Below are 14,102 nucleotides of genomic sequence, written 5' to 3'. Positions count from 1 at the left end.
TGTGACATTTTTAAATGAAACGAATACGGGTTATTAGGCACTCTGCTCAATGAGACATACAAAAGGTTACTAGAAAGACACCTTGGCCATGAGATCAACCATAAGGTCTAGAAATGGGGCACCTAAACTCATCAAAGGCAAGTAGCGTACCTGTATATAAGAACCAATCCCTCAAGGTACCTATATATAAGATCCTATCCACTTATGAAAATCTAGTTCTTGGAGATGCAATGCCGGAAGCGAGAGGGCTTCAAGGCCAATGGAAAAGAGAATAGATATACTAATTTATTCAGTAAAACAACCCCCTCACCTTTGAGCGGTGCCCCAAGCCTAGGCCATGGACAGCATATACTAGATACATAAGGATGGGGAGTGATCACCAATGAAGCATGTAAAGCATTATTGGCTCAATCACCATGGCAAAAAAATCAGGGACCAACTAAAAGACAGCATGCTAGGCCCTGGCGGCACCGCAATACAAAAAAAAAAAAGACCATTTGCAATCTTGAGGAGCACAACAATCCCTTCATTTATGTTGTTCAATTGAAGGGGGATGCTAATTGCTTCTTCCATAAAGCATACCCATTTCCAATAGACCAAAAAAGGTGTCCAGGTTTGAAGGTATTTTCTTTTGACTTTCAAATTGCTGCTTGTCATTAGCCCAATAAGCCTGGGAACCATGACATCAAGCTCTTCCCATGTACATCAACTCATAGCTAGAATCCATGTCATCTTAGAAATCTAAAGTCTCATTAGACCCCTGATATATTAATAATTGCTTGCTACCTCCTACTAGCACTTCTAATTGTCTGTCAGCCTATGGAGTGGGCTGCCTAGATGCTGCACAAGTAGGCCTCCTTGTTGCTTTACAAAGCAAGCACTGCACATCTTCTTCTTGTCCTCCCTATTGCTCTGGATGCAGCCTGATACATCTAATTGTGGGACTCACTGAATGAACGATTGCCCCTATATGGGGCCTATTTACAGGGCATATAGCCACTCCCTCTGCCTATAAAATGAGGCTGATCATTCTTGCTTGAGATGACTTCCATCACATCAAAATCTAAGTATGTTTGCCTTCACATGTTTCCATCTTTCTTGCCTCCACTTGTCTTCATTACGTAGGTAACCATGTTTAACAGCACGCCTCCACATGTTTCCATTTTGCTTGCCTCCACTTGCCTTCATTATGCAGCTCACCATATTTAACAGCACTGAACATTCTTATCCTGGAGCTTACAGGGGGGAAGGGCAAGAAGCGAGATGTTTAGAAATACTCTGAAGAGAAGGAATAATGTGAGAAGTGAGGGTGAGTTGAACCTGGATCGCTTTTTGAGCAAATGACATGCCTTGCATTGCCAAGAAGGGAAGCAAGCCAAGAAGGGAAACGATTATTCAAATGCAAACCAGATGCTCCTCTTCATTTTGACGCAGGCATGCACGGCAAGGGTTGGACAAACCCTTTCTTTTTGAGGCCTAGCATGGGACTAAACGGTTGGATGGACCTTATCTTTTTTAATAATTTTTTTAAACATGACACGTGGTTTAATCTTAGCACAACATTCAAAAACTTGGGCTAGGTTGGTCATGTAAAAAGATCTTTATGGTGAGCGTGCACAAAGTGAGCGCTGTCATCCTCTCTTGCTCTTTGCAGACATTCAATTTTCCCCTCTTACCCATCTCAAGCTGCTCCTTGTACAATTGCTCCAGGAGCGTGTGGTGAGGTAACTCCTCCAACATTGGAGTTTTGCCGTAATTATAAGAGGACATTTCCATGATGGGTGAAAAAATAGGTAGAATGAACTCGATATGTCGTGGGAACATCTGGATGCTTCAGTTCCAAATAAATTAGTGCTCGAGTTTTTAGCCTGCTCGCAAAGAAATCTCGGCGATTCCTGTCAACTCATTGCCTCGAATGCTCCGCAATGGTCTCTTAGCCTATTTTCACGACTAACATCACCAAAATCCTTGATGTTAGCCACTAAAAAAGATACCTCCTTGAGGAAAGCGATCTTCACGCATTGTCATGTATTGATCTTATTTACTTGGCCAGCACTAGAGCATTTTATGAAACTTTGAAATCCTATGAAGACATGTGGCACATTCTAAGCCATTAGATCACATTAGGGGCCCCTATTGGCTCCTCTAACTTCAAAATTTTGTATCTTCATTTCTATCAATTGTCACATGCACCCCTGCACTTCGGTGCAAAGTGACACACTGGCTACATCGACAAGTGCATAATAGTTCCCTGATAGGAGATTTTGTCATATGCTGTGACCCCTTTGTGAGCCCTTATCTAGGGACAGTCAGGCACAAGCTACATAAGTCAGTCTCTCGACCTTTGGTCAAGTTGGAAGATTAGTCCTTGTTCACTAGAACCCACTAGGGTAGTGTTTCCATCTTAGGTTTAGGGATAGGTTTAGGTCCAGCCTAGGATAGGAGCCCTTTTGGGCCCCCTGAGGGCTGGAACAAGTGAAGAGAATGGCAGGGGAAGGGTTGCCTTTATAGGCTACCTTGTACCCCTTCCTAGGCTACATTTATGGGGCCTAGGGTTGCCTTTATGGGGCTTAGGGCTAGCATTTCATTCAGTTCCCTCACACCTTTAGACTCCTACAGCTCCTCTTTAGCCCCCTCTGAATAGCCTGACACTCACCCTCAGTGGCCCTTTGACCAGCCTTAGCCTTTGGCATCAGTTCAACCCTCTAGGAAGGTGTTCAAACAGCGCATTAGATGGGGAGCCGCGACAATGAATGGAGTAAGGTTTGGGGTCTGTTTCAGCAGCTCTTTTGAGTTATCTTTTACAGCTTTGCATAGCTCACTCTCAACTCTATATTTTAGTCATCTCTTAGCTCTCTTATAGGATCTATCACTCCTAGCTTTCATTCTCTCACTCACGCAGTAACCCTGCATTCTGGTGGACATCACAAGCCTCTCCCTTGCCTTGCAAAAGCATCCTACATCATTAGTGTGGACAGCATCAAGGTCTCAATATTGGTCAACGTTGCCTCTCTAGTCTTTGGGTTTGCTATACATGTGCACAGTGAGCTCTTCAGAAGTGCGTTTCCGTGCTCTCTCGAAGAGTGTTCTTTGTATTTCTCAGTTCTCCAAGTATTCTCCCTTGGTTGGGGGAGGGGGACCTGAGTGGGTACAGGGACCCAATCGATTGTCAACTCTACTCTCTCTCTACCCTCATCTCCTTTCTCTCTCTCTATGGTAAACAATGCTAATTCCTCACTAAAGGTTTAAAGAAGGTTTTGCTGTGAATTACACGATCAGATTACCGTTGCATGTTACATCAATCCATTCGGCCTAAAATCAAATACAAATGATCAATGAGTTTACTAAGAAAATTCAGGTTTAACAAAAGACTCATGCTTCTTTATTGCATAGATGTATTGCGTATTACATCATTCCAAAACTCCCATAAGTCACTAAAGCGACATATACAAAAGATGAGCGAAATGTTCTTCTATGCTATGTAGATTCCATTTCTTCCTGCGGTAACCAATGGAATATAGTCAGAAGGCATTCGTTGAATTGTGCTGCTTGTAGATGCAATTTCTATTGGGCTAGTCGCAAGTTCCTTCCTAGGACGTCTCCCTGGACTCCCGTTTGTACTTTGCTCGGGCTGGAACATCAACGTTCATGACTCAAGGCGTCTTCACATCTAAGGGCGACATCATAGGGCCTTTGCAATAAGTGATAAGGGTGCAACCATGGCTTTCCAGAGGAGTTTGCACGATTCAATTCCATACCCTGACCATGAAACGGAATCATCCATGAAGCTAATGGGTAGTACTGCCCAGTTTGGAGCATTTTCAATAGGTAGCGGGGCTGAAAGTCATTCCGAGTTTACAACTTTGCTTGAGCTTCCAAAACATGAAACATCTATCAAACACGTTCTATTTGTTGAGGCGCACCTTGTTTTTGCATTCGTCTGCACCATACCTAACGTAAATCTCCACTTTAGTCTCCAGGTCCTGGGTGCTCATGCTCTTCGAGACATATTTGAAGTGTGGGAGACCTGCATCCTTCATACCCGAGCATACCGTGAAACGTATGCATGTTTCTCTGCTTCAAGGCCCTGCACATTATCACACCCCCGACTGGTCTCTTCTTGTCCCATCCAATGTAGCGATGGATAAGCTTGTTCACATACACGATACTCTTGGCCATCAAACGAACAACCATCTGCAAATGTAGATGAGACAAGGCTCCACCTCTTTCTAGGGAACACAGACTAGCAAGACTTTCCCTTTGTAGAAAATTCGTCCACACGTTCGATGAGAGCTTGATCTATGTCGTCTCTTCCGATCCCTACAATGACGCTCAACTCCATCAACTTCCGTCTTGCTGTCTTCTTGTTCGTGGTGGAGCTTTGAGGTCGACGTCTATCTCTCTTCAGCACTACCAGCCTGCAACCATAGACGCCCATCAGCCCGCATGCACGCAACGAACAACACCACAATTGACAAAAACTCACCTGTATTTATCTGCCTCGGCCTCCTTCTCGCATATCTCGCCTTCACCACTCTCCCCTGACGCAACACCACGTCGTGCCATCCTCTTCAGTTTCGCCATCTTACTCGCTGCTCACCATATTGGAAGGTCCAACATATAACTACTACACACGCCTTCTTGGGGCTCCTCGCCATAATCATTCGTGCTACATCGCGACGTGGGAGGTAACTCTCATCATCCCCCCGTTTAGTGGAAAAGCCCAAGAACAGAGATTGCATGCATGGCTCGAGGTAACGCCATGTGCCCTTCTCTAGACTTCTCTAGAGTTCTCCACGTGAGCGGCCTTTTTTTCACGACCCACCCCACTATCTCCAAAGTAATACGACGAATTTTTATTTAAAGAAAGTTAGGGGTACCTATCATGCTACTTAGGCCCTTTACACACCAAAGAGTGCCGGCCCATCATAAATGGGGGGAGCCAATCAGGATGCTCCATTGGTGTGGATGGGCGCCCCCCCTTTACACACACCAAAAGTTTAGAGGAGTGCAAAAGCTGAGTCAAGTGCCACCTAGTGCCCATGATAAGAGAGTTCTTAAGCATTCTAGTTATGGTCTGGCGAGAAGTAGGGACTCCAAAGCTTCGACATGGGAATGCTCTCTAAAAGGCTATTCTATTGGGCTCAATAGCTAGCTGCTCATTTTTATTCGTTAATTGCATCAACGGTTGACAAACATAGGAAAGGTACCGCAAAAATCTATTGTGCCACTTGATCTGTTTCCTTGAGAGTGTGAATTCTGTTTCCTTGAGAGTGTGAATCTGTGCTGGAATTCATGTTATGGCTTGTTGTTGGCAGGAACAGAGCAAGATGTGTAGGAGGGAGAGAGCGAGGGAGAGAGAGGAGCAAGCGAGCAAATTTCTGCTCTCGCTTGCCACCGGCCTTGTCTGGGTTCGATTGAATGCATCATGGATGCTTTGATCTCCTCTCGACCTCTCCAGCGATGATCTAGGCTATGGCGGTCTTGTGCCGCTCTTTCCAGCTCCCTGCCTCCCCTGTCTTGCTCTTCAGCTGCCCAAATGCATCGCCTGCGGAGTATGTGTTTCCAAATTGCTTGAATCCTGTTCCTCTTATATCTTTCAGGAGATCTCCAGTAAGACCTCGCCTTGCCTTGCGGTACGGCTATGTACGCCATTCGGTCGACGCGTACGGGGAAGGTGAAGACGAGGACGGGGATGATGGCCGAAAGGACAGCAATGGGAAACACTGCACTTTCAGCCTGGAAGAGGAATTGAGGAAGTGCACATCTCGCATGACTTTGAATGAGCTTTTACAGGAGGCGCATGTTGTGCCAATTTTGGTGCATGGCGATCAAGACGTAGAGATTACTGGGATCGAGCTCGATTCACGAAAAGTTAGGCCCGGCAACGTGTTCGTCTGTTGCAGAGGGTACACCACCGATGGTCATCTGTATCTTGCAGAGGCGGCCGAGAAGGGTGCTTTAGTCGTTGTTGTGAGCAACGCAGTACCTGGGCTGGCAGGCGTGAAGGCAATTGTAGAGGTTGAAGACGCAAATTCTATTCTTTCATCTCTCTCAGCAGCTTTTTACGGTAATCCCTCTAAAAAGCTCTCTGTCGTTGGCATCACTGGCACTAATGGAAAAACCACCACGTCGTATCTTTTGAAAAGTATGTATGAAGCAATGGGACAGAAGACAGGCCTGCTTGGTACTATCGCCTATTATATCGATGGAGAGAAAACATTGGAAGCTGCGAACACCACTCCTGATGCAGTGTCTGTGCAGGGGCTGATGGCAACAATGGTGCATAATGGGACGAAAGTGTGCGTGATGGAGGTTTCATCACATGCCCTCGCCCTTGATCGTTGCAAAGAAGTGCATTTTGATATAGCCGTGTTCACAAACTTGACAAGAGATCACATGGACTTCCACAGAACTGAGCAAGCATACAAAGAGTCTAAAGGGCGCCTGTTTGCCAAAATGGAGGATCCGCAGAGAAATACGAAGGTGGTTAACATTGACGACGAACATGCGTCTTACTTCATTGCACAAGGGAATCCTGCTGTTCCAGTTGTGACTTTCAGTATGGAAAATAGGCAGGCTAATGTTTTTGCTTTGGAGGTCCGGCTGTCTTTATTTGAGACGGTAGTGCTAGTTCAGACACCAAGGGGCACTGTAGACGTTTCTTCTGGATTGCTTGGCAGGCACAATGTGTACAATATACTCACTGCGGTAGCAGTTGGAATTGCAGTGAATGCACCATTAGAGGAGATTGTTCGAGGCATTGAAGCAGTTGATGCTGTACCAGGTAGATGTGAACTTATTGATGAACAGCAAGCTTTTGCAGTTATAGTCGATTATGCACATACTCCCGATGCCCTTGCAAGGCTGCTTGATACTGTCAGAGAGTGTGGTGCTCGGAAAATTATAACTGGTACGCCCTCTAATACCTGGAGTTGGCTACTTATGGAGTTTTTTCTTCCTGATTTATCTGTGTTTTGATTGACAAGTATGGTTGAAAGGCCGCATTCCCTTTGCTGATACAGTAGATCTTTGTTGATAGTTGTGGGGTGTGGAGGTGATCGTGACAGAGGGAAGCGTCCGATTATGGCAAAAATTGCCTCAGATAAAAGCGATGTTTGCATTTTGACATCAGATAATCCAAGGACGGAGGACCCTTGTAAGCCTTAAAACCTTAGGTGCAACTTCGTTGCTATCTTTTTTGCATTCAATGCTATACATCAGCATCGTTTTGTATGTATCACACTTTTTGTTTGTGCTACCTTAAACGTAAACGCTCTTAAGAGGGGTGTTTTGGCATATGTAATAACATAGCACCTTGTCGCCTGCAGTGAAAATACTGGATGATATGTTGGCTGGTGTTGGTTTGTCAACAAAACAATACACGGCATATTGTGGGAAAGATAGTTATCTTCTTCTTCAGAATGGACATAAACTGTATGTCCATGATATTCGACGCATTGCTATCAGAGCTGCTGTTGCAATGGGGGAAGAAGGCGATGCTATTGTAAGCTCTGGTGCCACTCCTGCAGAATTTGTGCATGTGAAACAAATTAGTTTTTTATGCTGTAGATTTGTTGAAAGACACTAAAAGTGAGCGGGACACACTTGTATAACGGTCCTGCTGAAGGCCAAAAAAGCCTATGAGACCAAAGAAAACTGAATCCAATCATGGAGACTTCGGAACTGTGGGTGTCTGGCACACCTCATAGAAACTATTGAAGATGAAATGAGAAGAGCTAGAAATGGATGAGCAAGAACTGGAGGGGGCATCAATCATGTCCTATCCTGTCCTGTGTCAGCCACAAGTAGTCCAAGTTCCGCATGGGCTTGAGTACTGTCCCATCAGGAGTCTCGGGTCTCTGGAACATATCAGAGATCTGTTGTTGATGTCCTCAGCTCCTCTCCGTAGGATGGATTTGTGGGTGATATAAAGTAGCTTGGCATCAAGATGCTGCAATGATTGGAATGGGGCAAGTGCTGCAAGGGCCTATGTCTAGTCTCTTATTGGCTTGGCGTATGTGAAAGTCTGGGTCCCTATCTCGACATCTCCCAGTCATATCTTTTTCTTCTATAAAGAAGAAGTCTGTAATCTCCTGTTGATGAGGCCCATGATCCATGGTAGGCTGCATGAGTCTAGACGTGAGTCAGATGACCTCATGTACGAAGAGTGTGGCGCATATCTGATCTGAGTAGTCAATGACTCTGCTCATGTATATGTATCCGTGGGTGAAAAGTCAATGGCACCTCTCTTGGATCTCATAGTATTGGGACATTGCACCAAAACATACTTCTCGGTATCTACTTGTATGTGTCATAGAGATTGCAGAGTCATAGATCTCTATGATGTCGTGTGGCCGCAAACTGCTGCCTGCCTTGATTTGGAATCAGTGCGATGATGTCCTGAGCTGTCCCATGGTAATCTGAGCCGCAGGTGAGATGGAGCTTGGATGAAACTGCCTCTTAAGTGAAGGAACTGCCCTCTATAGAAGGCCATCTTAGTTGCGTGTGGCTTCGAGGGGGATATCCATGTCCTATGGATGTATATCTGCCATAGATCATGCGATATGATCTAATGGATTGCCTTCTCCTTTAGTGCTAGCCTTCGTCATGGCTGAGTTTGCCCTTCACCTCCGGAGTGCCGATAGAAACTCAGTACGAAGACCTTGTATAAATGGATGCTCAAGTATGTGTGGGTGTGTGGATTTGTATGTGTGAGAGCATACTTTTATACTATGGTCTACACCCACTGTTGGCGCTGATGACGTCAGTGGGGATGCCATAGTAGCTAGTCCCTACTATGCGTGATGGAGTTTATGGTTTTCAATCTTATGAGTGACTATCGTGAGATTGAAACTGCACTATGATGTGTTTTTAGAGGATGAGTTTGGGAATGTTCCTGGATTCATCTAGGTATATAATGGATTGCTGCTGAGTCAGATGTAAAAAGAGGCATTTTCTGAATTTTGGTACGGTGGTTAATGATCATATAGACAATCTTGTGACTGAAAGCATCTAGCACACATATCCCTCTGCTGCAAGCTGCATAGATGTTGAGAGGGTCCCCAATGGTAGTCTCTGTCGACCTGCATCCCATCCAGCTAAACGATTTGACTTGATCCAATCACGTGATGATCTGAAATGAGGCGTCTTTGTGTAGAAAATTGAAACATCTCTGTGAACTTTGCGAGATCTCTTCCCCTGAATCATGAGTGACAATATTATGACGTGTAACTTCTCAAATCCAATCACTCAATTCTCCTGGATATCCACTGTCCCAAAAGTATGTGAGTAGTAAATAGAGCCGATGGTCGAACTAGAGAGGAAAAAAGGAGTGACTTCGTGTTAACATGTTGAAGTATGCCCTCTGGTTAGTCGTGCCTGTGCTGTCAGCTTCATGGTACAATTAGGGCTTGTGAAATTCATCCCAAGTATACGTAGGATCTGACTATCTCCAATGGCTCCTCGGTAAGCGTGAAGCCCTCTTGCTAGTGTAAGGCCTCATTTATATTAACATGACCTTGGTTTTAACCAGATTGTCTTCATGCCCTTCATGCCATGGCTCTCACAGAAGGTTTGCAAAGCTGTTAGGTGCATCTGTAGCCCTTCTGCTGTGTTAGATATCAGCACGTCATCAGCATATAGCAGGATCGTTATGATTGACTGTGCTAGGATTGATACATGCTCTTGTAGTTAGTGTGTCTACAAAGGAGGTTAACTCATTTATGTGAGGCCGAAGAGAGTAGGGGAGAGGGGGCAATCTTGCTTCACTCCAATCTTGCTGCTCACCTCCGATGACATCCCCTCTGGGGTTTGCACTCTGCCTGTGACTTCTCATACAGAGCCATGACTACCCATGTAACATTGTGTGTAATATCCAAGGCTCAAAGTCGAGTGATAAGTTGAGTCCAAGGTATAGAATTGAAGGCCATCTGGAATTCCACAAATTTGGTTTCTCTATGATTCCTCTCTGACTGAAGATATGATCCAATGTGGAACGATCCCGTCTGAAACCTTTCTGTCTTGATGCGCATAAGCCTGTGCTCTACATGCTCACGTGTATCTCAAGAGTTGATCCACATGCCTTGGCCATCAAATGGCCCACCATGATAGTCAGGTAGTTATTTGCGTCCATAGGATCCCTTACTTGGTGGATGTTATGATGGTGTTTGTGGTCCAGGAGGCTGAAAGGCCTTGACAAAAAGCTTTGGTGGACAGCTTGGCTAAGATTAGAGCAAGTATTTTGTGGGTGACGAGTGGAGGCTTTCTTGCTAATTGGCTTTGCCATTCTGAAGCCTCTTGATGGCTTCTTTAGATGGGTCGTAGTGAGAGTGTGGAAGTGGTGGGACGAGGGATATCCTCAAGGTCAGTCTTGGGCTGGTTGGGGAAGAACGTGTCCATGTCTGTTCTCCAATGGTTGGGGTCCTTGATAGGATGTGGAGATCTTCTTTCTAATAGCTTGATCAGATTTCTTTGGAGTTCTTGCTCATTAAGGGCGATAAAGTATATAATGTGGAATGTAGCAAGTTTACTGGTTTTAGATTCTGCAAGTCATCTTTTGGGTAGAACAAGTGTGCCTGGATGACCTTGATTGCGTTTGTTCTAGCCATCTAGGATCTTTGCAAACTCAGGAAAGCGTAATTTGAAAACTATTTTACTTCCTTGGTAAGTGTCCTGTCTTAGTATCGTTTAACTTAAAATAATTTTGTTTGTTTCATCGTTTGGCCTTGCAAAGGGATCCAACCACAGAGTGGATGGCTTGCCAATTGTTCACCTACCTAGAGGTTTCCTTACAAAACTCCACCTAGGCCTGATTGGTGTCCTATGGTCCTCCAAGACTTTCTCTTTACACAAGTACTCTTGGACACTTTTATCAAGATCCCATTCTAGATTGAGCACGGTTTTAAGAATGGATTGATTTGAGGGTTCTTCAAGATCCTTAGGGCTTTGCGCTTGACTCAACCATGTATGTGGATGGCTGATGGGTATTTTGGATATAAGTTGTGGTATGGACACTTTAGCTAGTTTTGAGTAGGATTGCCATTCTTTGTATGTATTAAGTAAAGAGATTCCTTTGCATGTTTCTTTACTTGAAGGTGATTAAACCTTGTGGTTTTCAAAGTAGGTGCACTAGTGGGGCTATATGTTCAATTGGAGAGTTTTTCGTTGCATTTACACCAAGGTTTGTCTTGTTGAACTAATTTGTGGTTGTCTCTTTGGGATTTTTGAAAGGTAGAATAGATGCATTAAAACTGTTGGCATATGTTATTTTCCTACATTAAGAGTAAGCTTCTTTAATAATCATATGTCAAAGAGAGATTTTCTACCAAAGGTCGCTTTTGTGTAGAGATAGAAAGATAGAAAATTTGGAAAAATAGAGCCCTTTTTGTGAGTTCTTAATGGTTTCTTTTTAATCCTTCTCCTTTCCCCTTAGAGAAATGTTGTTATCAACTCTAATATTGAGTTTCAGGTAATAGCCGGTAAAGGGCATGAAACTTATCAACAAGTTGGAGACAAGAAAGATCATTTCGATGACAGGGAGGAATGCCGTGAAGCTCTTCGGCAATTGATAAAAGATTCTTGAGTTTTGGAACATGAAGTCCATCATTTATCAATCCTTTATGTTTTCAAAAAACATCCATGGGTACTTCGTCCTTTCCCTAACTAGGATTTGATGTATTGTAGCTTTGTAGATCACATTTTTGGATCCTTTCAAAGGTTTCATTCTGCAAACCATTCTTTATGCAAACCATTCTTTATGTCTTATCATATGAGATGATGTTCAATTGCCAGCATACCATGGCACCTGATCGTTTTCTTCTATATTATAGACATGGTAATTGTAGTCATCTTTTGATTCTGTAATGGCTTGCATTTTTCATCCATACTTTCAAAGATTAAATGTTTTAGGTTTTAATTTTTTACTTTAGAACAAAAAATTAAATTTATACGATTGGACCCCACCTTACCTTAATTTTTGTCCAGCTACCTCCCACATCGACTAATTAATTGATAGGCGCATTTTCTATCGTTTGGGGATCCTATTCTAGTCTTACAAAGGTGTATATTTAAGTTTACACTTAAGTTTTTATTTGTTGACTTGCATAATGATTGAAAGTTTATGAAAACTTCCTCTACCTTGGCAATTACCTCAGTTGGAGTTTTATCGACCACTTTGATCATTTTTGTAATCTCTTTCACACTGATCAAATTTGTGACAATAGTTGCATTGAGTGTTTGATAAATGGATTTCGTGTTTGGAAAATTTCTCAATTTGAATGACTTCCTTTGTTTTGATAATTTTCTCTTGAATGCTTATGTTGATAATTGCCTTGAATTCCAATTTGTTGATGCTATTGATTTTGATTTTGTTGTTGATGTTTATCAACTCTATTTATTGATCTACTTCTTGCACAAGCCTGCTCACTTGATTGCCCTTTCTTGGCTTGAATTGCTTGTGCCCCCAATTTTTCACTAATTGTAGTTCTTCCAGTGTTGGTACTTGCTTCTAAATTGCTATGCGTTAAATCAAGTCTTCATATTCTTTCTCAAGTTTGTTGAGGATGACTTGCACTATTTCTTCAAACTTATAATCTCTCTTACTACTAATAAGTTATGTACCGATGTCTTTCAGTCTTAATACATAGGCATGTCTTTATTCATTGTTATATCGGAATCTTTAATTGATTCGAATTTTAATGTTAATGTCAAAATCTAGGAGTATTTCTTTGGTTCATACAAAGTTGCAAAACATACCTATGCTTCCTTGGATGTGTGTCTTGTATTCAATCGTCCAAGCATAACATCTTGCGCATTCTACTTTATCAAATGCTAGGAGTATTGTGCTTGGACGATAGCATGTGTTGGTTGGATTACCAATTGGTCTAAGTTCCCATCTATCATGTGGAATAATAGTTGTTTCCATTTCATGTTTTTAACTTTGAGTTGTTTGGATTTTTGTTGAAGTCTCAAGATATATTTCTTGTAGTTGACATGACTTGAGGCTCAAATGATCCAATTATAAAGCATATAGGTAAAACGGTAATGTTTGAATGATAATTTTTCAAAATCATGTACATATTGTCGAAATTGCCTTGCGAATGTCATTTTTGACTTGTTAAAGTTGGTGGTGAAGATAGAAATGGATACTTTCAATTTTGATCAAAATATGTTAAAAAATGTTTAAAAAGTATTTGAAATTGATGCCCAAGCATGCCACAAAAGCGATAATTATTAATGATCAAAGTGCTTAGAAGTGATGCTTTGTGTGTGAAACTTTGGTTGAAATAGGATCTAAATCATACATATATAATCAAAGATATGATGTACTAAACAATTTTTGGGAGGAAATCAATCAGACACCTATAGTTTGAATAATCGCATGGTTACAGGGACTAAATCTGATAATCTATAGTCATTGATTAGCTTTTGTGGAGTGCGATCTTTGAATTGACCTAGAGGCTCAAAGTGGTTTGATTGTCAAGTAGCTATGTGAATTGAAGTAAACCACTAGCCAAAATAGCCCTAGAGAGTAGTGGACTTGCAAAGTCCAAATCCAAGAAGAAGGATGAGGAAGCAGCCTCACCTTGGGTATCCAAGGTAAACCTAGACTAAATGGAAAGTGGTGCAACAAGTGTTCTCAACTAAGGACATACCGAGAATGTGTGTTGGCCCAAGTATTACAACATGTATACCAAGTCTAGGCATGACGATTTTGAGTGTTGGTACAACCAAAACCTCATTGCAGATGCCACCAAGTAACATAGGATACCAAGCCCAAACCACCGGGGCCCGAGCAAGGCACATGAAAAGGTAAAAAGGATAAAGGCAAAAACAAAGGACCATCATAGATCTGATGCTACTAATTTAGTGAGCAGGGCAGTTGCTGAAGAACAATGTTGAGAGAATGAAAATTCTCCCTGAGTGCTGAGCTATTTTGGTAGAGGTAACAAACAAACTTGGTCGAAGCCAATGCAATTACTAGGTCCCAAGACCAAGTGGAGGTACTCCAAAAGGGCCCACCCCAAACCAATGACATTAATTAGACAAAAGAAAAACAATTGGTAGCCAAGCTCGCCAAGGAGCTGAAAGGGAGAGCACAC

At 42.8% G+C, this 14,102-nt stretch overlaps 1 protein-coding gene and 1 pseudogene across 2 annotated transcripts; one reads left to right on the top strand and one right to left on the bottom strand.

Moving 5' to 3' along the window:
• Positions 1–3,639: 3,639 nt before the first annotated feature.
• On the bottom strand, positions 3,640–4,584 carry LOC147887760 (uncharacterized; annotated as a pseudogene).
• A 561-nt stretch (positions 4,585–5,145) lies between these two features.
• Positions 5,146–11,810, top strand: LOC147887759 (UDP-N-acetylmuramoyl-L-alanyl-D-glutamate--2,6-diaminopimelate ligase MurE homolog, chloroplastic-like). Of its 2 annotated transcripts, XM_087393955.1 has the most exons (5): positions 5,146–5,206; positions 5,319–6,913; positions 7,043–7,159; positions 7,332–7,507; positions 11,471–11,810. In XM_087393955.1, the coding sequence occupies exons 2-5, from the start codon at positions 5,476–5,478 to the stop codon at positions 11,582–11,584; spliced, it is 1,845 nt and encodes a 614-aa protein (XP_087250081.1). In that variant the 5' UTR covers positions 5,146–5,206; positions 5,319–5,475; the 3' UTR covers positions 11,585–11,810. The 2 variants fall into 2 exon arrangements, with proteins under 2 accessions (XP_087250081.1, XP_087250082.1); XM_087393956.1 differs by lacking the exons at positions 5,146–5,206; positions 11,471–11,810 and adding an exon at positions 11,126–11,184 and having other exon boundaries at positions 5,273–6,913.
• Positions 11,811–14,102: the final 2,292 nt, after the last annotated feature.

The sequence above is a fragment of the Dipteris shenzhenensis genome, chromosome 22, assembly GCF_047967505.1.
Source record: "Dipteris shenzhenensis isolate YYH24624 ecotype China chromosome 22, Dip_SZ_1.0, whole genome shotgun sequence".
NCBI classification, from domain to species: Eukaryota; Viridiplantae; Streptophyta; class Polypodiopsida; order Gleicheniales; family Dipteridaceae; genus Dipteris; species Dipteris shenzhenensis.
Note: the sequence above shows the minus strand (reverse complement) of the source record. Positions and strands in the feature narration are given on the sequence as shown.

Excerpts from the sequence above, each read along its gene's own strand:
- LOC147887759 (XM_087393955.1), top strand. The coding sequence starts at position 5,476 with ATGGCGGTCTTGTGCCGCTCTTTCCAGCTCCCTGCCTCCCCTGTCTTG. Across the intron at positions 7,160-7,331 it reads TCCAAGGACGGAGGACCCTT|TGAAAATACTGGATGATATG; the intron begins GTAAGCCTTAAA and ends TGTCGCCTGCAG. Across the intron at positions 7,508-11,470 it reads GGGAAGAAGGCGATGCTATT|GTAATAGCCGGTAAAGGGCA; the intron begins GTAAGCTCTGGT and ends ATTGAGTTTCAG.